Here is a 26,299-nt window from a genome sequence, read left to right as displayed (position 1 = left end):
GAAGAGGAACTCGTCGAGTCTATGCCAAACTCGACGAGTAGTAGCGAGCAAAAGCAAGAAAGTGAGAGTGAGGACTCGACGAGTTGGTGACCCAACTCGACAAGTCAGGACAACTGTATGTTGACTTTGACCAAGAGGTTGACTTTGACCAGGGGTAAAATAGTCATTTTACCCCCAGTATAGTTATCAGTATTTGATTCAGTGTGTTATGGAAATTGTAGCCGGGGAGATACCGGAGCAGCAGCAGACAGTCTCCAGAGCAGTTCATTTACCAGCCAGCGTACGAGGTGAGTTTCCTTCCAGTAGGAACGGGTCTACGGCCACAATTCCAACTCGATTAGTTAGCAGTAGTTTCCGGGCTTCGGTCCGATGTAGTAGATAGTGTGTTTGATGCCTTCGTGGCTCAGACAGGATTTTTGTGTTATGTGTTCCGGGCTACGGCCTGATGCAGTATGCAGTATATGTGCTTATGCTAGATGATATGTGTTACGTTAGTTTATATGTGTTTATGCTATGCTATGATCAGTCAGTTCCGGACTTCGGTCCGATGCAAGGGACAAGGTCCCAGTTAGTCCGGGCTTCGGCCCGATGTAGTCTCCGGACTTCGGTCCGATGCAGGGGACAAGGTCCCAGTTAGTCCGGGCTTCGGCCCGATGCAGTCTCCGGACTTCGGTCCGATGCACGGGACAAGGTCCCAGTTAGTCCGGGCTTTGGCCGAATGCAGCTTCCGGACTTCGGTCCGATGCAGGGGGCAAGGCCCCAGTTAGTCCGGGCTCCGGCCTGATGCAGTTCCAGACTTTAGTCTGATGCAGTGGGCAAGGCCCAGTATGTGCTTTATATGTTGTTGTATGGTATATGGTAGTTTGGGGGGAGCTCACTAAGCTTTGTGCTTACAGTTTCAGTTTTGGTTTTAGGTACTTCCGCAAGTAAAGGGAAGAGCTCGGGATGATGGCATCGCACACACCACAATTTCAGTTTTTGTCCTGGGAGTTTGTTCAGATTCTTAGTTTGGATATGAAGTAGTTTTGATACAGTTTATTCACGACATTTTATATTATGTTTTGAGATTTTTGACGTATGGTTTTATGATATATCAGCCAGCATATGATTTTTAGTATTATTTAAACAAAAATTTTTGGGTCGTATTTTTGGATGTTACAGTTAGAGTTTTATACCCGAAGAGTGCTGGAAATGGAGCAGAGAATAAAGATCTGAAAGCTCCTACTTGAACCACCACCTTGCACCAACATTTTCTTCCTTCAGTGAGCTTCAAACACACCAAAACACACCCACAATAAGCTCACAACACTCAAGAAGGCTCTAGGGTTTCGAGATTAGGGTTAGGGGAAATAGAGGTTGGGAATGAGGCCAACACCTAGGACTTAAGGTGTTTAAATAGGTGCAAAACCCTAAAATTAGTGTTTCCTTCCAAGCTTCCAACTCGCCGAGTTGAGGCGCCTCAACTCGTCGAGTTGACTCATTAAACTTTGCGGCCACAACAACTTCAACACGTCAAGTTAAGGCTTCCAACTCGACGAGTCCTCCAAGAAAAAAAAATTGAAAATAAATTCATACCAGAAACCGGGTGTTACACCAAGCTTTGTTATTTCTTTCTTTATAACAACTTTCTAATATAATGAATCATGGTGTCAAAGTTTTTGGGTCATTTTCTAAATTTCTATTTTTAATCCCTAATGACCACTTAATTGGTATTTTTACCAACTTTAAGCCTCTTTTGTCAAACTTGAAGTACTTACATAGCTAATATCCTTACATTAGCTATTTTAATCACTCATGAAGTATATTTAAAATTATCCAATTTTTACCTTTTACTTTACAAGATGGAATTCATGATTCTATTCCATTCCTTTTTAATCAACTTGCTTGTGATTTAAAGTTATCGTTATCATGTAATTAAATATTTTTGTTCCAACTATCAAACTTCATTTAGCTTCTTGATTATAAACATGAAATTACCATTCTTGATTTGTTAGACTTTTACTAAAAGTCAATTTTGCCCAATTTTTAGGCTAGATGATTATACCAAGCTAAATGACTCAATTGACTCGATTATTTGGTGTTTATAACTCATTACCATTAGTACTTCATGAATATAAGTCCAATTTAAACATATATCTGGGATATACCAACTAATTTTTGGTTTTATGCTTACTGTTTGACTTTGACAGAAAAGTCAAAGCTGTCAAGTTTTCAAATCATCAATTATCATGCTTTTCTTCCTTTCTAGCTTCCAGTTTGACATCAATTTCAAGTTTCTAATATTGATTACAATCATTATTAGTTGCTATTTTACTCTAACCCTAATAATTACAAATAATAAATAAATAAATAAATAAATAAAAAAGAAATTATCAAGGGTAAGTTAGTCTTTTTTATGTTTGGAGGGACCATAGAAGCAACAAAACTAAACGGTAGGAACCATCCGAGTTAGAAAAAAAGAAGTTAGGGACCAAACACACAAATAACCTCAAACAAGTTGGGGAACAAACATGCAAATAACATCAAACCATACGAACCATTCGTGTAATTTACTCAAAAAATAAAGAATTAAAATTGGCTAAGTCATGAATTCATTTTAGTGTTTTTGATAGACTAGTTACTAAAAGTCGTTTGCTAATAGTTTTTGTTGCATTCTATAGGATTGGTTGGAATTGGAATTCAATTTTATTCCTCTCCCGCACTTGGTTGCAAATGAGGTCCATGTTCAGTTCTGTTGGAAATCATAAGAAGCTCTGACGTGGAAGTGCAGGGGGATAATATCACAACTATATGTTTATTTTAAAAACTGTATTCACCTTTCATTATTATTGATATATGGTTTTAGATTTCATAACGAACGTCTGCAAGCTCATTAGTATATTTACAAATAAACATTAGTTGCTTATACACTAAATTTAAAGTAAAAAGACATTTTAACATGGAAATGCAAAAGGAAATAAAATAGCAATAGTATTAAACGAAGTAGCACGTTATTAAAAAAATCAATGTCTTATACACCAAAATTGTAATTTGACATTGCATATTTTTTATCTCAAATTTGACACTGTATTTTCTAAATTTTTACAATTCTGACAACTTGACCGGTCAATCCGATTACCTGTTGACGTATCAGTTTTGATAACGTAACATGCTGACGTGTCAAAATTGATTTTTCCCACAAAAGACACTGAGTTTTCACGTTTTTCAATTTTGACACTAAGTTTAATTTTTATTTCAATTTTGACACTTTGTTTTTTTTTTTTTTCAAAACGAACATTATTTTTAGCAATTTTGTTCAATGCTGACAATTTTCCATTTGAAACCGTATACATATTTTTTAAATACATTTTAAACCGTATAAATTTATTTTTTTCATTTAAAAACCACATTTTTTTATATAAATACAAGGTTTTTATTATTTAACATTCAAACCATAATTTTATATATAAATATGTATTAGTTGTATAAAAATCATATTTTATATTAAATACACAACTTTAAAATGAGTTTTGGGGTTTGGAGCCATGTAGTCGATCAAGGCCCAGAAGTCAGGTTTGCAACCCATAAAATTTTTTCATCTTTGTAACACCCAGGATCGGAAAGAAAAAGAAAGGAAAGGAAAACCCTAAGTCAAAGGGGGGTCAACTCGTCGAGTCCAAGGAAGAACTCGACGAGTCGAAGCGGGCCCCGAATCGAAGGATAAGTGACCGACTCGACGAGTCGGCGGCTGGACACGGCGAGTCTGTTCTAGGTTGGGAAACCCTAATTCCGGGACTCGATACCCTATTTAAGCGTCTTATTCTCTTCCTTAGGGTTCATTTGCAGCCTCTCTCGTCCAAAACCCAAAACCCTAACCACCCAACTTCATTCTTGAGCTTTTGGTGAAGATTAGGGTCCATTGGAGTGGATTTTGAAGGCTTGGAAGAAAGGAGCAAGCAAGGAAGTGTAGATCCAGCCTCCATATCGATTTGGCAACTGTTAGAAGGTAAAAGTCTGGACCTTGAGCTTTCAATTGATAGATCCCCTTTCTAGCTTGTCTTTTGGTCACATTTGGACCATTTCCAAGGATAACCCGAGTAGAAGCCTTTGAGTATGGATCGAGCATTAGATTTGTACACTCTTGAGCTCTAGAAGCTCAAAGTTGTTGGCTTTATCCAACTAAGGTCCCATTTCGTGACCTAGAACTTCATATTAGCTTGGATTTGGTGTTCTTGTCCCATGACACCTTGCATACACGTAAAGTTAGCAACTTTGTGTGCAATGTTAGTTGTATAAGTCCAGATCTATGAGTTGGAGGTGTTGGAATGGACTATAATCGACAGAATAGAGGTGTCACAAGATGGACTCGGCAAGTCATTTCATGGACTCGACGAGTCGGGTCGCAAACCCAAACCCTTCTGTTTATGAGACGGATCAACGAGTAGAATGGTGAAGGACTCAGCCAGTTTGGGTCTGTAGTGGTTATGGAGTTCATCGTACTTGAAGAGTTTAAGGAAGAACTCAACGAGTTTAAGGCAATCCCCTTATATTGTGAAGGGGGACTCGACGAGTTGTTCATACAACTCGGTGAGTCGGAGCCTAGACATTCATCTAATGACGATGAACTCGACGAGTTCAAGGAAGAACTCGGTGAGTCGGTTGAAGATAGTCCCGAATGCTTGGCTGAAGGTGAACCCGTCGAGTTATTGCTAGGCTGGACGAGTGGATTCAGGGTTGTATGGGGTTGGAGGAGTATGGACTCGACGAGTTGGTAGACCAACTCGGCGAGTAGAGTCAACTGGATGTTGACTTTGACCGTTGACTTTGACCAAGTTTGACTAGGGTTGACTTTTGGATTATTGTGATCTAAGTGTTATTTTGGCAATTGTTAGTTTGGGAAGCTGAAGGGTCAGCGGTTCAGAAGTTGCCGGTTAGCAGTCAGCAGTGTTCAACAAATCTTCAGCAGTATAAGGTGAGTCTCCTCACTGTTTGTATGGGTCTACGGCCACAATGTCGGCCATTTAGTTTATGTATGATGAGAAGACTCGGGGGTTAGCCCTAGACATTATGCATGAAAGACCAGGAGGCGGCTCCTAGCACACAGTATGTTAATATGCATGATAGGAAGACTCGGGGGTTAGCCTTAGGCATTATGCATGAAAGACCAGGAGGCGGCTCCTGTCACACGGTATGTTATTATGTATGATAGGAAGACTCGGGGGTTAGCCCTAGGCAATATGTATGAAAGACCAGGAGGTGGTTTCTAGCGTACTGTATGTCACTATGTATAGAAAACCAGGAGGTGGCTCCTGGCGCACTGTATGCTATTAAGTATGAAAGACCAGGAGGTGGCTCCTGTCACACTATATGCGGAGTAGCCTAGTAAAGTAGTATGTATAACTGTCTTTATGATGCTTGCATGGAAGACCAGGGGGTGGCCCTTGGTACTTGTCTGTAAGACCCAGGAAGTGGCCCAGGCTTGACTAGGAAGACCACATGCGGCCCGTGGCATATCAGTAAGACTATGTTTGGCACATAGCACCTTAGCAAGACTATGTTTGGCACATAGCATCCTACTTGATTATGGATATGTTTGTTACGTATGGCTCATGGTTATTTATGGCATGTATGGATCAGTTTTTATGTATGGTATGTGGTATCTGGAGAACTCATTAAGTTTCGTGCTTACGACTGTCAGCTATTTGTTTCAGGTACTAATATTTTTCCAAGGAAGGATCTCGGGGCGATCGCAACGCATCACACCATGTTTTCCGCATTAGATGATCTTGGGGATTTAAAACTCTGATAATTGTTATATTAAGAATGTTATTAAATGATTGAGCAAAATTTATTAAGCGTTTTTAGTTAATCAAAACGAAATTTTTGGTCTCGAAATTTGGGATTTTATAATCTTATTTGAAGCTTATGGTTAGTTTGGTTCTCATGATATAACTATGCATATTTATGCATAAAATTATGCTTTGAATGTCAAAAAAAACTTTGTATTTATATAAAATGTGATTTTTAAACGAAAAAATGTATTTATATGGTTTAAAATGTAATAAAAATATATTTATATGGTTTCAAATGGAAAATGATCAACATTAAACAAAATTAAAAAAAAAAATTATGTTTGATTTGAAAAAAAAAATAGAGTGTCAAAATTGAAAAAAAAATTAAACTTAGTGTCAAAATTGAAAAAATGAAAATTTAGTGTCTTTTGTGGGAAAAAATTCAATTTTGATAGCATGTCACGTCATCAACACTGATATGTCGTCATGTCATCTCAACAGTTAACTGAATTTACCAGTCAAGTTGTCAGAATTGTAAAAAATTAGAAAATACAGTATCAAATTTGAGAAAAAAAAACACAATATAAAATTAAAATTTTTGTATAAACTTAATGTATTTTGTACAATCTATCTAAAAAAAAAAGAAAAAAAAAGTGTGTTAAAATCAGAAAATAAAAATAAAAAACATAATAATTTTTATATCCAAGAATTAGAGGGTGTTTGGGTAAACTTTTAAAATGACTTTTGACTTTATCTTTTGGAAAAAGTCAAAAAGATGTTTGGGAAAGAAAAAAAGACTTTTGAAAATGACTTTTCCTCTAGTGTAATTTAAGTCTTTTTAAAAAGTCACGCTTACCTGACTTTTTCCAACTTTTCACCAGCTAAAAATATTGAATTACCATTTTACCCCCATCTCCCATTCATTATCTATTCCCTCATTCTCGTTCACTCCGCTCACCCTCTTCTCTCTCGCATCGCATCTCCAGATCTGCAACATCAACCGACGACACCGGCGACTTGCAGCACCGACGACACCGGCAACCTGCAGCAGCACCGGAGACACTGACGATCTACAACGCTGACCTTCTCCATCTCCGATCAGTTTTTTTTAGTCGATTTCCAACCTCCTGTCTATTTCCGATTTTCAGTAGCAATGATATGCTGTGAAATTGATGAAATATTTCCTTAGTTCTGAAATTGATGAAATATTTCCCGATTTTCTGAAATTGATGACATATGAACCCCGATTTTATGAAATTGATATGCTGTAAAATTGATGTGCTGTGAAATTGATGAAATATTTCCAGATTGAATTGATATTCCTGTCTATTTGTGATTTTCTAGCATCTCTAATAGTGATGTTCCTCCCGATTTCTAAATTAATATGCTGTAAAAAAAAAACAGTTTTGTGATATGCTGTGAAATTAATATGAAGATGATATAATTAATATGAAGATGATATGCTGTGAATTAACAATCTGTGAACATGATGAAATATGAATTAACAGTTCTTTGAACTTGATGATATGCTGTGATATTCTATTTTTTTTTGTTTTGATTAGAATTTTGATAAATTAATGAAATCATTTAATTTTGTGATATGCTGTGAAATTAATATGAAGGTGATGATATTAATTTTGTGATATGAAGCTAATGAAATCACTGCATATTAATTTTGTGATATGCTGTGAAATTAATATGAAGCTGATGATATGCTGTGAATTAACAATCTGTGATATTAATTTTGTGATATGAAAACATGTCATTTTTTGTCATTTTACATGTAAAAGTTAAACCAAACACTTTAACTTTTGACTTTTCCCTTTAAAAGCTAATCCAAACACATTTTAAAAAATAACTTTTGTAAAAAGTCCTTTTCCAAAAAATCCTTTTACAAAAAGGACTTTTGCCCCACAAAAGCTAAGCCAAACACCCTCTTAGAATGTCATATTCTACTTCTTTTTCATGAAATTAGCTATCTCTCTAATTAGAATTAGGACTGTTCACTATTTGGATAAAATCGAATTGTCTAATTGGACAATTTGGATCGGATTATTTGGTTCGGATATTTGGATTTTTGGATTGGTTTTTAGCAAAACCGATTTATTATTTTGGATTTCGGATTGGTTTTGGTTTATAAAATAAAAACCGAATAGTCCAAAAAAACCGAATTACAATTTATTATTTTGTTCTTTTTAATATATATCTTTAATAAATTATAAACTTACTAAATTATTCTTTTAATATATTAAAATTTTTCATCTATTATAATACTTTAATAAATACTTCTTATCAAAAAAAAATTGTCTATAAAATAGTAAACTATAATATATTTTTCTTGATAGTTATTTATATGTTTTAGTTCACAACTAATTAAACAAGATTTTTTAGTTTATATTATAGAGTAAGTTAATACTAAAGTTATATATTTGTTGAAATGTCTTGATTCTTGAAAACCGAATTGTAAAAAACCGATCCAACCGAATTATAATTTTGTTAGATCGGATCAGATTTGAATTTAGTTTGGTCTATTTGGATCTACGTTTTAAAAACCAAAATTAATTTGGATTCACTTGATCGGATCGGATTAAACCCATCCTTCCAAATCAACACTCCTAATTAGAATGTCATATTCTCCCGTGATGCATAAAAACCAAACCCTAACAAAGTCATAACCAATATCGGTGTAAAACTGTAAATCAAAATCAAAATGTCGGGGGAGATCGGGTTCCATATCCAAGAAGAAATCCTAAGAATGCTTCCTGTAAAATCATTGGTTCGGTTTAGATGTGTATGCAAAGCATGGAGGTGTTTAATCGACAGCTCTTATTTTCTTGCTGCTCACACCGTTGGTCAAGATCAGTGGCAGCATCTGTTAGTAAGGTATCTGGTAAGAGGGAGGCCACACTATATTTGTGTCGTCGATGATGACACTTTCCCCCGACGGAGGTCTGTTCCGACTCTTCCCCTCTCCATTAAACTGCTTACAAGGTCAAGGGTGGTCGGTAGCTGTAATGGGTTGGTGTGCTTGGATGGGTATTATGATGATCCAGATAAATCTCAAAAGCCGATGGTTGTACTTTGGAATCCTTCAATCAGAAAATCAATTGCTATCGCTGTGCCTGTGCTTGTGTCTGGTATGAATCATTGGCTAGATGAAACAACTTTTGGTTTTGGTGTTTGCCCTGCTACTAATGATCCTAAGATCGTCATGATTCCACAACTTGCTCCGTTGCATGAGAAGAGCAGCAAAATTGACGACCCTCGTGAAGTTATGGTTTATACATTGAGTTCAGGGAAATGGAAAAGACTGTCTAATTCTAGCAATGTGCCGAGTAAAGCAGTCCGAGTTAGACGGGATGTCCAAGTTATTGATAGGTTTATATATTGGTCTGGTTCGCACCTGATGGCTGAATATGGTTGTAGTTGGAGTAGATGGATTTCTAATATGATTTTGTCATTTGATATGACTAATGATACTTTTGAAGTGATAGACCTCCCAGATAGTTTAGCACTCCGCCTTCCCACTAAGGTGTCTATTTCTAAGTTAAGGGAATCTCTTGTCATATTTGAAATGTGTTCTGTATCTTTATGGATGATGGAGAATGGTGTTCAAAAATCATTTACAAAGCTATTCAGCATTACTGCACAACAATATAGGTCAATTAGGTTTCTAGGACTCAGGAAGAGTGGCACACCTATAATGGAAGTGAAAGATGTTTGTCTTGGAGAAAGTGAAATTGTGGTATATGAGCCTAACTCACAAAGCTTCACACCTATAATGGAAGTGAAAAATGTTTGTTCTGAAGAAAATGAAATTAACTCACAGCGATTTAGTGCTCTTGAGATTGGTGGAATAAGGAGTTTCTCCACTGCGAATTCTTACACGGAAACACTACTTTTGCTTGGTAGGTCGGATTTGGATTGTAGTAGTTATTGACAATGAAAAACAACAAGCGATTGAGGATGATATTTGCAGCTTTGTTGAATTCTATAAGAACTATGCATCTTTTTGTTGGTGCTTGGATGAACTTGTGAAGATTATGGAGTGCCAGAAGGCGATTGAACAAATTGCTTACCCTGTGTTTTGTGGTGTGGATCCTTCATTGTTCTTTACCAAAAGCATTTCAAGCATAATTAAACAACTATGGGAAGATGGAGAAAGAAAGGTAGAATAGTTGATTGATTCATTTAATGCCTACATCTTAGTTAATTATTATAGGGATATTCACTTTTTTTTTTCTTTTTGCTTGTGATAGGTTCTTAAAAACCTCAGATTCCTTGACTTCAGCTATTCACATATGAGGACCCTTGATTGTAGCTTGCTTCCAAATCTCGAGAAGTTAAATCTTACAAACTGTTGTCATTTGGTAGAATTTCATGCGCCCATCGGATCTCTAAGTTGAAACATCTCAGAGAGTTTGATTTTCGCTGCTGTGATCAACTTAAGAAATTGCCCGAGAAAGTAGGAGGCTTGAAATGTTTACAAGTGTTAGACGTACAAGGTACAAGTATAAGTCATCTTCCACAAAGTATTTCTTTATTGAAAGCTCTGAAAATCTTTGGATTCAAATTCAAAGATCAATCGATATACACCTAAAAGTAAAAGTCATCTTCTACTGATGATTCTAAGATGCACGAGGTATCACAGAAGAGTTGTCTTTCTATGTATGTAAAATTTGAAATTGAGATGATTTCGGTTTGTTTTTATCTATACCCAATAGTTATGTAAGACTGATGCAAAAACTATTATCAGTACAGTCAAGTTGAGGACTTGAGATTTATTATTATTTTCATTTGTTTTGGGATGAAAGGAGTATTTCCATGGGCCAATGACTTATATGTGTTATCAATTTATGTAACTCAGTAGGATTTTTAAATGTCTATCAATTTATTCACAGGATTCATTCTTTTACCAAATTGTGCATGGATGTTTATATGTGTTGTCAGTTTATGTAACTCAATGTGAACGAGTGAAAGGTTTGCCTCATCATATAGATTGGTAAAAGTATATATTTACGCTTTTTCGTAAATAACATCTGAATACTGAAAAGTAGTTTAGGGTATTATTTGCAAATAAAAAATAGTTGAGGGATTATTTATGTAGTTTTTTCAAGGGAGCATCTTGCCATTTGATAAACTCATGAAAAAAGAGAAAACAAAATCGGCAAAATCCCTTCCTCCACAAATGGAAATTGACGCATAGTAGAAAGAACTTTAATGAATGTAGGGATGTCAAAAGGTCCCGTGGCGGACACAAACTGTTTTAGTATACAGTGGGGGACGCAAACTGTTTTAGTAGGAGTGTTCCTCGTCCTTCAAGAGGGTGTACCTAATAGAAAAAACCCAAAAAAAAAAAAAAAATTACACTACGTGCCGGCAATTGAGCAGTGGCCCGGGACCCCAAATGTCCCACAAAGGTCTGCCACTGTGGGTATACATTTGATTTAAAGGAGAAAACTAATATATGTGTTAATTATCTATTTGTTTTAATTATCTGCTAGGTGTAAGACTCATATACTATACGATTAAAAAAATTAATATCAAGTTGTAAACATTAGGCAATTTTTAATTTAATACTTTTTTGGTACTTTTGAATTTTACTACAACACAAATGACAGTAAAGGATTCTTATTTATTAGGATAGAAGATGGGCATGACATCATATTTGCATTTTTATCTCTTAATAGCAACATACATTCACTTGTATCACATAATGACGTCATACTTTCATTTATAAACTTTCATCCATATAAATCAAAGTCTATAAAACCTGTCACAACAATCTGTAAATTTAAAAAAAAAAAAAAAAATCGATTGAAAGGATATAACATTTAATGGAATTACTAACATATTGTGTTGTGGTTCTTGGTTTCTTAATGCCGATTTGGAGAGTTTGATATAACCTAGTTTTATAACAAATGTATTATGTTTATACTAGACATCTTCATAATCTGTCGATAGGACATAATATTATTAAACATAAATTCAACATTAAAACATTCGAAACCTTAATGCTATGCATTTATTTTTTTACTTATAAATTTTAAATAAATAATAAATTAATTCAACTTTAAATTAATTATATAAAAGGTTAAAGGTGTGTTTTGAAATTGTTTTATTATAAGGGCGTGTTTTGAAATCGTTTTATTACATGATGAAATAACGAACATGATGGATGTACTATTCATAAGGTTCACAAACTCAAATTGTTCATTATATTAAATACACGATTTAGCATGTATAATTCGTTTAAAAAAGGGATAATGACTTAAAAGTGTAATATATTGTTCGATTTGTATATATTTGGTTATTGAGTTTTTTTTGTTCATATTTACCCCTTAAACTTGTTAAACTCCACACATTCAGTCCTTATAACCGGTTACTCCAGGTTAACCGGGAAATGAATTAATGGGGTAATATATTTTTCAATTTGTAGATATTTAGTTCTTAATATTTTTATACAAATTTAGTCCTTAATGTGTGTGTGTGTACATGTATATATATATATATATATATATATATATATATATATATATATATATATATATACAAGTAGGTTCATGCGAAAATATAAATATTTTGCGAAAACGTGAAAACAGATTTTATCTTATAAAAATCACACACAAGTACTATAAAAATTAAGTTTATTAGCAATAAATTAAAGATAATAAGGTTACATTAGATTGTGTTACGATAATATAGATTTAAAGACGGTTTTAACAACTTTTTTTTACGTCCTTAACCATTTTTAAATTCATGTTTTCATAATAAAAATGTCAAAAATCATGTTTTGCTAATATGAAACAATTGCACATGTATCATCGATTATCATCATATAGTTCAAAGTTTAGATGGATTATTGTCCAAAATATAATATTGATGTGGCACAATCTCATAGTTTTTTCTTGTTTTCGCATTTTCGTAAATTATTTGTATTTTCGCATGATATATATATATATATATATATATATATATATATATATATATATATATATAATGCAACAACACAAAGATCCACGGATAGTTTATGCACATCATACATATTTATATACTCAAAATTATATAAAATAATTCTTTGTTTTTCTAAGACAACATTTATGAAAAAAAAGATGCATGTAAACATTTAGTCATAGAGAAAACAATTATAAAGATTTTAAAGTTGTCATAGAAAATATGTATGGATTTTTCTTGCAAAGAGAAAACCATCCATGTTTTCCAAAAACAAGATTTCATCAACTTAGCAAAATTTCTTACTAATCTTGCAAAAATGACTCTGATACCAAATTTTAGGTTTTTATAAAAACATAAACATAGCAAAGGAAGACTTTGATTTGAACAAAAGAAAACTAGTTTTATTCTAATCAAAAGATCATTTTGCAAGACTTAGAAATATAAAAACAACCATAGAAAGAAAAGTGTTACAACCTTTGAAGACTTTAATTCTCATGGGAGATTGGAAGTTGATGCAGTATGACATGAAAGTTCAAGGTAGAAGTATTCTAGAGATATCTACCAATAGTAAATCAACTTGATAAGATGCTAGTATTCTTCTTGTTATAAAAGAATTTCTTAAGCTCTTAAGACAAAGAAACAAATTTTCCTTAAAAGAGAGTATTCAAGTATCATCTTCATCTTTATGTTCTTAACACTTTAAGAAACAAAAACTAGAGAGAATATAGAGATGGGAAGACATAAATTTTGTGGTTTTCAATAGTGAAAGAATGGAGAAAGCAAGAACTTTTAAGTCCTTACTTTAAGCCTTTATCTTATGGGTCTTAGCACTTTATGACCTATGCTTTATCAAATCAACTAGCCATGTTTTCTAAGAGCATGGTGTGTTGAATAAATTAATCAAAAACAAGTCTTCTTTCTTATTTATGGTCTCCTTGAATACTGTATAAAAAGAAGAAGCTAGTTTTTATATAAAAACTCTTCTAATTTTTATAATTTATAAAAGATATAAATCCATATAAGCCAAAACCACTTTTGTCAAAAAAAGATGTATATTACATAACAAATCATATATTATGATATATTCTGATACTTAATATTGAAAATTAATATTTTCCATTAAATAAATAATTACAATTATATATATATATATATATATATATATATATATATATATATATATATATATATATATCAATAATCAAATTCTTATAAATAATATATTTGCATCAAGTTGTTGTTAGTGTGACCATTTAGAATCATATATTATCTAGCAACATCATTCTATAATGAATCTTGTTAGTGTGACCCTTTAGGATCATATATCATCTAGCAATATCATTTTACAATGACTCTTGGGCATATAGATCTTTTATACGAAGTAAGATTTACGCGTTCTTTATATCCATGTGATCGTCATTACGACTACTACTACTTTCATCAAGATTATTTATCCTAGATAATCTTTTATTTTTTATGTTTATTTTAGTTCTGTTTATTAAAATTTTAAAATAAGTTTTTATGCAAACATTATATGTATATAATATACATACAAAGCGCATATATTTAAGTAAGCGTCTTTCATTTATTCATAAAAGATTACAATTGTTGACCAACGTAAATACATATTCTATAATTATGTCTAATGAGAAACGCAAGCGTTACACAGGACCATGAGAAACTAGGTACTAGAGGGAATAATTTAGAGAAGGCGTTGGCTAGTATACACTGCACCCGTTATGGGTTTTGAAGCATCCCTCACACGGCCTAGTAGAAATTAGTGATTTCATGAAAAATCCTTTTTAGTCGTTTTTAAAGATCAATACAAAATAATTTGGTCCAATTACAAAACAAGGTTCAAAATATCAAAGTTTTAAATGTTTTCAAATAAAATATCATAACAAGTGTTTAACCAATACATGCATGACCTTCAAAATATCTAAACATATGTTATAAGTCTTCAATCCTTACTCTATGAGTATATGTCAAAATAATAGGTTAGGCTTGGGGAGCCTAGTGAGTAATGCTTGAATCTAACTATGGAATAGAATTGGGAATGACGATACTTAATTCTTAAGTTAATATTTCCAAAAATATTTTGAAAACCTTTATCTACTGTTTCATTGTATCTTAAACGATTTTCAAAACATTTCAACGTAATAGTGATAAGATGTATGGTTAGTATAAGTTCAAAAGAGAAACAATGCATATGCATATGCAACCAACTCAACTCGGGCCACTACTTCATAATAAACCTTTTTCTACTAAAGTTCCAATGGTCAAACTAATACTAGATACGCTATCTGCTTACGACCGTTACTAATATCTAAGCACCATCCTCCATAAGTAAGGTTTAGGATAAACACATGACGATTAAGCAAGTAGATTTTCAAACTTTCTTCATGATAATGATCTAAAAACCTTGTTTTGAAAAAAATATATAACACAACTATGAATTCTTGATTGTAAGTGAAGCAAAAGATGATGGAATACACATAATATGTAGTAGAAAAATATCAATATTCGGTGTCCGAAATATAAATAGACAATCTGGAATGTACAATGATAGTCTAGAACACTACGTACAATCCAAAATGTAAGTCAGGCACATACAATGTTGATAACAGTTGTTTAGCATTGATTACGTCTGTAACATCCCAAAATTTGAGGCCAAAAATTTCGGTTTTTTTGTTAAGTGATTCATAAATTAGTTTATCAAAACATCGCCAAGATCATGTCAATGCAGAAAACCATAATATCATGTCTCAAAATCAAATCATCTGAAGTAACGAAATATCATAGTACAATCCCAGAAAACTCTAAGCGGAAATCATGTGTGTATGTGTGATGCGCTGCTACACCGCCGACTCCTTCCCCTTGAACGAAGAGGTACCTAAAACCAAAACTGAAACTGTAAGCGTAAAGCTTAGTGAGTTCCCCCATCATACCACATACCATATAATCACATAACATACATAATACCGGGCAAATTATGGGGCGTCCGTCCTACCCATGTCAAGCCATTCTGGGGTGTTGACCTATCCATGTCAAGCCATGTAACGCCCGTGTTTCCAGGCTAGGCATTAATGATGATATGATAGTCTAGGTTGACCTTTGTAACCCATTTTGAAATAATAAGAATGTATTATTTGAATAGTATGTGTTTTATGCTTAATTGCTTATTTATGTGTCTTAAATGAGTTAAGAAGAAAAATAAGCGTGACAATTAAATGTTAGATAAACCTAATATTGATACACGAAAACGTAGTGGTCGTGACGAGGTTTCCAAAAATATAAAGAATGTCGAAATCCGAGTTATAACGAAGAAGTTATGATCTGACGAAGTTTCGCGATAGAACCGGCACGACACTATATGATGTAAACTACGAATTTAAGATAGAGCGATATCTAGCCTTAGTAATCTAAACGAAAGTTGTAGAATATGTTAAACCGAGAGCGTACATAAAAGAACATCTAGATCTGACTTCGTATGAGGAAGTTATGATTTTTCGAAGTTTCGACTTAGCAGTGTACAGCCCGAAGTTCGAATATGGGATTGAGCGATATTTAACCAAAATTTTCTAAATGAGAATCGAAGATCTCATCAATAGTAGTGCAACGACGGAAAGACGGATGAAAAGGGACGTCAAGTGAAGGAGTTCTGAATTTCTAACGAAGTTTTTCTGTCCCGGCCTACTAAAAATAATATAAAAGTAATATAATAAAAATAAAGTCAAAATTAGCCGACCGACTCTAAATGAAAGTTGTAGATCTTGTTTTTACCTACGTTTCGATATAAAGAACGTCGAAAACAGAGTTCGTATGCGAAAGTTATGAATTTCTAAAGTTCGGGGCGCGAAACCCCAAAACTGTCAGAGACCACGACGTGGCATGGCTTCTGACGCCTTCTGGAGCCTGACAAAGCAAGTGGATGATGACGCATGCGATGACGACCAAGCCCACGACGTGGAAAATGAGAAATATTCCCTATAAATAGATTTGAAGGGGCAGCCGGCCAAGGTTGCTAATTCACCTTTCTCTCACCCATACTACCTCGATTTACATGCAAAGAAGTACCCCCGAAGCCCCGGTATCATCCCGAGACCCGAATCAAGTCTCGAAGCCCGAAGATCCCGAGAAGAAAATAGTTTGTGAGTCGAAGCTTTGCCCGCGAGAAGCCCGGTGTGTGAAGTGATCCCGGTTTCACCGAAGAGCTATTACTCTTAGAGCCGTAGTGTTGTCTGATCATCTTCTGATCAAGTGAGTGTGTAGTTACTTTCTTCTAACGCATAATTACAAAGTATTTTATACGAAATACGTGTTATGTGTATATTTTGTTGTTATATGTGTGAATGTATATTCACTTTCTTCTATCTCATAGATATGATTTATTTTCTATGAAATACATGTTATGTGTATGTTTCTCATCTTTTGTTTGGAATATGTATTGAATGAGAATGCTATACAGGTTTTAAATAAAAATATATATTTTTATCTACTAATATGTTGGGTAGAACATGGGTAGATAGTTGATGTGTGATAAACAGATGAGAGGCCTCGATGTTGCTGTTGTTGATCTAGTTATTCAGCGGAGTATGGATAAAGACCACAGACTCTTTCTAGACAGTCCTGTGGAACGCTAGCAGGCTCATAACATGTAGGTGTTGTGAACGATGTGTTCACCGGTGTACTCTATCTCCCTCATGGTTGCCTTTAGGACATCTATTGTTGAGGAAAGCCCTTAGCTGTAATGTTTGTCCCTATGAAAATCCTAGATTAGGTCCCTTGAGATAGATGTTGTTTTAGGGACGTAAAGTGAGGATAAAGGGAATGGTTAATCGGGTTATTGTTGGTTGGTAAAAGTATATATAATTATTTATTGCGGGTTGAAAACTCTATATGCTCACCAGGCTCCCGAGCCTGACCCACTCAGTTTTATTTGTATTACAGGAAGTGGCGCGAGGGCATAAGATGGATGAATCATCAAGTTGTTTTGTTTATGAGCCTGTATATGTATATAACTATTGTATGGCTTGTAATATGTTGTTTATACTTTTTGGTTTGTATCGGAACATGACATCCCGAATATTGTTATATAATGAAAATGCATCTCTTGATGAAATCCTTTGATAAACTTTATTTTATCATATTTTGTTTTGGGAACGAATTCCGCAACTCTTTTAAATTAATGGATTTACTCTAAAATTATGTTAAAAGCATAAATGAAACCGGTCTTTTCTGGTCGAGATTTTGGGGATTTCACAGTTGGTATCAGAGCATTAGTTTAAGCGAACTAGTAATTTGTAGGATTTCTAGACTTAAACTTAGAATGTTAAGTGAAGATTGTGAGATGAGTGTCTGCCATATTCTAGGCATGAGCACTAGTATATTTTAGGAAAGATGCCTAAAATGCTTCTATGTGCTAAATGTTATATGTTTGCCATATATGAAATTATTTGTTCGGATCTATGGTATGTGGCCGACCGGATCTGGGAACCTTGTGTGTTTAGGATTCTAAGTGTACGACTACGATATTAGAACTAGTATGTAAACGTTTCGGAGTGATAAGGATGATTTGAATATCTATTGTGAATGAGGATCTAATTTCACCTTATTCGGTGTATAGATCAAAAATGCTGAGAACAAGGAGTGGAGTTGGAAACGTGGACGAAAATAGGAATCAAACACCTGTAATAGAGCAAGTAGCTATTGCAGCAGCAGCACCTGAGCCAATAACAATGGCTGGAGTGCAATTGATGATTCAGACGATGCTGGATCGTCAGATGGAGGAAACCAGACGTCTGCTGCAGCAGAATCGTGAAGAACCTTCGATGCCGATTGTACAGCCCGAATTAAGTGAAGGGCATTCGGAAGGAGGAAACTTCAGTGGTACTGTTGGTCAAGCCAACCCACCGGTGTTTAGACACAACAACCAGGATGGAGGAAATGATGGGCATGGGTGCAAATACAAGGATTTAATGGCATCCAAACCACCATGTCTATCCGGAAGCCCGGCGCCGGTGGAAGTTATAAATTGGATCTCCGAAATGGAGACTATGTTTGAAAGTTGCGAGTGCAGCAACCGACAGAAGACTGCTCTTGCAATCCCTCTGTTAAAATCTGGGGTACTAAGCTGGTGGAAGTCACTAGCTGACTCGATGCCCAAGGGAGAAGCTAGCAAAATGCCTTTGGAAGACTTTATGGTGCAACTCAAATTGCAATACTGCTCCGAGCAGGACCTTCTGGAAATCAATATTGAGTTTCAGAATTTGAAGAAGGGAAAATTAAGCATTACTGAATACGCTGCTAGTTTCACAGAAAAGATGAAGCTTATCCCATATTTAGTTCCAACTGAGCTAGCAAAGGTCAACAAATTTGCTCGCAATTTACCAGCGGACTTTGGTCCAATGGTTAAGCAAGCAACGACCTTGAAAGCTGCCATCTGGGCTGCTAAGAATGTCGAGACCCAGATCAAGGAGAAAGGTCTGGAGAGGTCAGAGGTTGGTGAAAAGAGGAAGTTCGATGGACCTTCGGGGTCCAACAAGAAAAACAAGTTCTCGAAGTCTAGTTTGAGAGGAGGAGGCGAAGCAAAATGGTGCAACAAATGCAAGAAGAAGCATCTTGGGAAATGTGGCGGGGAAGCCACATGCTTCAAATATGGAAAGCCAGGGCATTATGCCAACGAATGCACCCTTACCAAGAAAGTCTGCTATGGGTGTGGTGAGGAAAGGTACATCTCAAGAGATTGTCCGAAAAAGAAGGATGCAGCCAAACCCAATATTCCGCCAAAGTCGAAAGCAAGAGCCTTCCATATGACACTGGAAGCTGCCAAAGATGAAGCTGATGTCGCTTCAGGTACCTTTCTCGTAAACAAATTGCCTGCCCAAATTTTATTTGACTCTGGAGCCAACTACTCCTTTATTTCGCATGAATTTGGTAGAAAACTAGCTTTGCCTGTCGATAGACTGGATAATGCTTTATTAGTCGAAGTTGCTAGTGGCAAGTTTGTACATGTTAGCTATCGTATGAAAAACATCTTAATTGACTTGAATGGGAATAAGTTCCACGAGGAATTATTGCCTATCGAACTAAACGGTTTCGACATCATGTTGGGAATGGATTGACTTAGCACCAATGACGCCGAGATATTGTGCAAGAAGAAGATTATAAAGGTAAACCCGCTAGGGAAAGAGTCGTTTTTGGTGTATGGGGACAAACGCAGAGTAAATTCTGGAATCATTTCGCTAATGAAAGCCAGAAAGTGTTTGACAAGGATGTACATCATATTTGGCATTCGTGATCGATGCTAAGAAGGAGAAGAAGGAGATGCAGAGTATTCCTGTCGTACGTGAGTATTCGGAAGTATTTTCCGAAGATCTTCCCGAATTACCGCCTGATAGACAAGTGGAGTTTAGAATAGACTTGTTACCAGGGACGACACCAATAACAAAGGCACCTTATCGATTAGCACCAACGGATATGAAGGAGCTAATGATGCAACTTCAGGAGTTATTGGACAAAGGTTTCATTAGACTTAGTTCATCACCCTGGGGAGCTCCGGTGTTATTCGTGAAGAAGAAAGATGGAAGCATGAGAATGTGCATCGATTACAGAGAGCTGAACAAAGCAACAATAAAGAATAGATATTCGTTGCCGAGGATTGATGACCTGTTCGATCAACTTCAAGGCTCAAGTTATTTTTCAAAGATCGATCTGAGGTCAGGATATCATCATCTGAAGGTGAAAGAGAAGGATATAGAGAAGACTGCATTCAGAACACGATATAGACACTACGAGTTCTTGGTTATGTCATTTGGACTAACCAATGCTCCAGCAGCATTCATGGATTTAATGAACAGGGTTTGTAATCCGTTCCTAGATAAATCTGTGATAGTGCTCATAGATGACATTCTGATTTACTCAAAAAACCAAGAGGAGCATGGTAGATACTTGCGAGAAGTGTTACAAGTATTGAAGAAGGAGAAGTTGTATGCTAAGTTATCCAAATGTGATTTTTGGATTTGAGAAGTCCAATTCTTGGGTCACGTGGTCAACCAAGAAGGGATAATGGTTGATCCAGTAAAGATTGAAGCTGTGATGAAGTGGGAACAACTGAAAAGTCCCACAAAGATCCGAAGCTTTCTGGGATTAGCTGGATATTACCGAAGGTTTATCCAAGGCTTTTCTTCGATCGCTAGTCCATTAACAGCTTTGACCCACAAAGGAGCTGCTTATGCTTGGAGTGATAAGCTGTCACACCCCAAAACCAAGAACGGCGGAAACGTTCCGGGGTGGAGGACGTCATGTGAAGTATCATAACAGTGTAAAGTAGTAAACAAGCAACAGCATCATCCATTGCATTAAAAGTAAAGTTTTAATACATGTGTGTTCTTTCATAATGTACAACAATAAAATGAATAATCAAAATAAGACGAGTCTTGTCTGTGCTCCGCCTTCTCAAAACCTGGCCATCATACCTGTCTAACCGGTGACCTGAGAATACAAGTTATTTTGAAAGCGAGTATCATCCTAAAGCTGGTGAATTCATAAGTATTTAAGTTTCATTGTCTTGTTTTGGAAAGCTATTATGAATGCCATGTAAATCTTTAAATGAAACAGTTGATATAAGTATGAAAAACCCTAGAAAATCACATATTTCCTACTAGTATGAAATGTAGTCTTCTACCAAGACCCGAATGTTTTGTTATGACAATGTAGTCTTCTACCAAGACCCGAATGTTTTGTTATGATAATGATAGTTTTTCCTTCTTTTTGACTATTACAAACAGTACTTGGTCTAACTCATCGTTTATGTGAATGTATCACAAAATAAAGTAAATAGGAAAAGAATATAATAGTCTTCTACCAAGACCCAGATGTTTTGTTATGACAATGTAGTCTTCTACCAAGACCCGAATCTTTTGTTATGATAATGATAGTTTTTCCATCTTTTTGACTATTACAAACAATACTTAGCCTGACTCATCGTTTATGTGAATGTATCACAAAATAAAGTAAATAGGAAAAATATAATCATGTAAGTGTTATCCTTTTGTATTAGGATTAACACGCCATCGCGATTTGCGAAATGTATAACCTTTGAACATTCGTAGATTGTTCAATGGTCCTCTGTAGCTACAGCAGGGGGAGGAAGGGTTAGTCCCGTAATCGATTTTCCTAAGATAAGTCTTAACCGTAGGCATCCGTAGATGCTCATCAACCTCTGTAGCGAACAGTAGGCCCAAGGAATGGTTAGTCCCGTAAAAGTATTCTAATATAAGAATCAACCGTAGGCATCTGTAGATGTTCATCAACCACTGGTGCTAACAGCTGGGCTTCGGAATGGTTAGTCCCGTCTAGATATCCCGTTGAACTGAGATAGGCAGGACAATTTACACAAAAGGTACTAATAAATCATCCTAATGAATCGAGGTACAAGTATCCATGTAAATGTATACAGGAAAATGTATCTACGTAAAGGTACTCATGTAATGTATTCATGTAAGGTACTCATGTAATGTATTCATGTAAGGTTCTCATGTAATGTATTCATGTAAGGTACTCATGTAATGTATTCATGTAAGGTTCTCATGTAATGTATTCATGTAAGGTACTCATGTAATGTATTCATGTAAGGTTCTCATGTGATGTATAGTGTAGACTCATGAATGAACTGACTCTGATGTAATTCCTTGTAATAGGAATAATGTTATGTATCTCCTAACTATCCCTATAATAGTTAACTGGAAGGTAATTGATTGTCCAAACAGGTTTATACACCCTTGCTACATAAGAGTGTGGGAAACTGAATGAAGGATGAAAACTATAACCTCAATACATATAAAAGAACATAAGTGTATAGATATAGTTTTGTTCAAGAAGGTAAAAATGGTTTTGTAAGACATCTAAGAGTTTTGAACAATAATTAACAATGACTTGATGTCATTTTAATAAACATTTCAAACGTAATACTTTTGCTATCAAGGTATTTTTAAGATATAAAACCATTTCATGCATCACATATTGTAGTATGTGAAATCTACTAAATGAAAACACAATTATAAATACATATGATTTATTTAATAACATGTTGTTTTCTACCTGTATTCCCCCCCCCCCCCCCCATTTAAAGTATTTAAAATCATTTAAAACATTGATTAAGGGGTATGAACTCACCTGTTGTGGGTGATACGGATGAACGGAAGAGGTAGGATTGCTAGGTGTCAAGTGAAGTCTTGAACACACTCTATGATCCTAGTTAACATATAATATCACATATATGTAACAAATTAGTCTATAAACAACTAATAAACAAGTCAAGACATCCTAGGACATGCTAAACACCTTTATCAAGTGTTATTAGCCTCTAGGATTGCATCTAAGTGTTTGTAGGGGAAGCTATTATGTGTAGGGCTCAAGGAAAACTCCACCATGAAGTTCACGGCCCTAATGACACTACCGAAGGAGTTTATAGTCATAAAATCATGAGTTTACGGCCGTAAGCTCACACTTATATGTCCATTTTGTGTTTGATGCTCTACAAGACCCTAAGAAGCATTTCTACTTAATGGCTTGGTCTATGGAAGAGTTTAGGGCATTATATAAATCCTTTGAGGAGTTTACGGCCCTGGGACCAAATCCAATAGAGATTACGGCCATAATCTCCCTTGGATGGGTGTTTTTGGTGTTTTCAAGTTCCTAATTCAACTAGGAACTAAACTAGGCTAGTGTACAAGGCTTTAGAAGAGTTTATAGCACCATTTGGCACTATTGTTTGGAGTTCACGGCCCTGGAACTTCTTGGGCCGTGAACACCTTACTCTTGGTGTTCTAATGGTGTTTGCTAGTCCTAAACACATTAGGGTAAAGTGCTATGCTAGTCTCTTGGCTTAAGGAAGACATTTGGGGCATTTTGACACCTTAAAATGGAGTTCACGGCCCAAGAACATCATTGGCCGTGAACTCACTTTCAACCCTTGATTCTTAATGTTTTGGATGTCTAAACCAGCTATGGGTAGTCTCAAGGTTCATTTCCAAGGTTTGGAGGGACATTGGGCACACTTTGGCCATTATAAAAGAGTTTACTCTCCAAGTGTTCTTGGGCGGTAAACTCTCAAATCTTGGGGTTTTGATCCGATTTTGATGTTATTAGGCACAATCTAAGCTATATAATATAACTAGATTGTAGTGACAAAGAACATGGTTTGGCATGCGGAATTAAAGCTTGCATAATTGAACATGGTGATTTGGGTGTTTAAGAGATATATTGAATGTATATGGTGTTACAAAAAGGATCTAGATCTAGACTACATAAATAACACACACTTACACACTCACTTTTACATCTCTCAAGCACACCTCTACAAGTGGTATGAACCCACTATTTATAGAGGTGTTTACATGTCTCTCTCTCACTCTAACAAACAAATGGGTCTAAAGGCTAAAGCACCACATGCAAGTGGGTTTTACAAAAGTCAAACATTTACAAAGTCATGAATGAATAACTTTGCACCCCAACATTCTCCCCCTCAAAGTTAGGAATGAATGACCCACTTCAAATCTTCCAAAATCAAGCACTACGCGGTTCGAGCCTCAAAGGTGACACATGTCGAAACGAACTTCAATCTTCAATTCTTCCATGATTCTTCAATTTGGGCTCTAGGATGTGAGACCATACAATCCGAGCAGCAACGAATGATCAAGAGTATTCCAAACTCCAAATAATCACCCAAAAGTTACGCATAAAAACACACCCTGAAAATCTTCAATAAATCCAAACCCATTTCAAATACATCAATTCCGAACTTCCAATTGCATCATCTCGTAAGCTTCAAAACTTCAAGATCACTTCGGTCTTCAAATCCGCGTAATATGAAAAATTCAAGTTCGAATTTCCATATAAAACTTCTCCCCCTTTTTATAATCGAAATTTTATTATAAAACTCCAAAGGAAAAAGAACGTGCTCTATTCGGAATTTTTCATGTTAAAACTCCCCCTTAACATGTGGCATAAACTTTATGCTTCAATCCGAAAAATCCAAAAAATATTGAATTTTTAGCTTCGTTCACGAATCGCCTTTGACAAAATTTCTCAAAAATGGGTAGAAATTGTCAATTTCAAAATTCTGCAGTGACCCGTTGCGCCAAAAACATTCAAATATGCGAAACACACCCCTATTTGCGAAACTGGGTAGAATGTGTAAATTCGCACAAACCGCAGGGACCAGATTTGAAAATATTCCCATTTCTCAAAAATTTTACCCCAAATGCAAAACTGGGTAAAATTTATCATCTTGCGAAGACTGCAGGGATGCGAAATGGAAATTCTGCATTTTTGTCATTTTATAACCCCATTTGCGAAGTTGGACCAATTGTGTCATTTCGTGAAAAGATCAGGGATCAATTTTGAAACTATTTGCTTTCTTCTTCCCCAATTCACTTATACAGTCAATTCTTCGCATGTTTCTTATAAATGTTTCGCATCTTTCACCCAATTAACCAAATATGCGAACACAATCTCTATAACCAAATGCGAATCCAATGTTTATAAGCAAATGCGAACCCAGTTTGGATTTACACAAATGCGAATCCAGTTAGACCATCAACCACAAAATTGTCTCACCAAATGCGAACTGAATATCACCATTAATCACCTTCGCATTCTCCTTCAATTTCCAAAATCAAATTTTCTTTTACAGATCATCGACTCCAATCATGCGAAGTCTTCAATCGTTCAATCACAGCAAAACAATCGATCATTTTTCGTTCGTTCTATCATCACCCATCGACTCCAAATGTTCAAACAATATGCTTTTCATTCAAGAAATCGATTTTGAAATCATCGTTACAAGTTCAAGACTCAAGAGCAGAAGAAATACCCTTCGTACATTCAACAATTTCTCAGTTCGTTCCAAAACTATCGATTTAAAATCGACAATCAAAACACACAATTTGAATCGATTTCAACACCATCTTCAAAACCAACGAACGAATATCTGAATTCGTTATTCTCAGTTCATTCCCAACCCATCTCCTTCGATCATCGACTATCAATTCCAACCTGAAACATTCGCATCTAACGATCCCAAGAAACTGTTCTACCATTGAATCCATAACATCAAAAATTGACTGCCTTTAATCCTTGACTTCGCATAATCGATTCTAACTTGTGACTATCTTCAAATTTTTTCCAAATACAATTTGTCTGTCAAAACCAAATGAAACCAAACAATCGACTCTAATCGTCATCGATCGAACTCACACAAATCGAACTTGCGAACTCACACAACATCGTCCAAGTAGATGCTTAACATCGTCCAAGTAGATGCTTAACATCGGGATTTGATAAAAAAAAAATTATTGGATCATAACAAATGGGTTTTTCAAAGAAAATTTGATCCAATGAGTCAAATGATCACAAATAAAAAACGTAACGCACGATTCAATGAAATTAAGAGAGATCATAGAGAGAGACTCACCAAAATTGTTCAAATTGCAACAAAAATTGCCAAACCGAGAATCGTTCTTCAAAAATCACCTTGATCTTGAAGACCCACTCTGATACCAATTGTAGTG

At 35.3% G+C, this 26,299-nt stretch overlaps 1 protein-coding gene across 1 annotated transcript; it reads left to right on the top strand.

The window, feature by feature from the left end:
• The first annotated feature begins 8,407 nt into the window (after window positions 1–8,407).
• Window positions 8,408–10,613, top strand: LOC145086449 (F-box/kelch-repeat protein At3g23880-like). Its single transcript, XM_079024209.1, has 2 exons — window positions 8,408–9,940; window positions 10,031–10,613. The coding sequence occupies exon 1, from the start codon at window positions 8,482–8,484 to the stop codon at window positions 9,709–9,711; it is 1,230 nt and encodes a 409-aa protein (XP_078880335.1). The 5' UTR covers window positions 8,408–8,481; the 3' UTR covers window positions 9,712–9,940; window positions 10,031–10,613.
• Window positions 10,614–26,299: the final 15,686 nt, after the last annotated feature.

Source organism: Lactuca serriola, chromosome 2, assembly GCF_051521515.1.
Source record: "Lactuca serriola cultivar US96UC23 chromosome 2, Lser_US96UC23_V15, whole genome shotgun sequence".
Lineage (NCBI taxonomy): Eukaryota > Viridiplantae > Streptophyta > Magnoliopsida > Asterales > Asteraceae > Lactuca > Lactuca serriola.
This window is presented reverse-complemented; position numbering and strand designations above follow the sequence as displayed.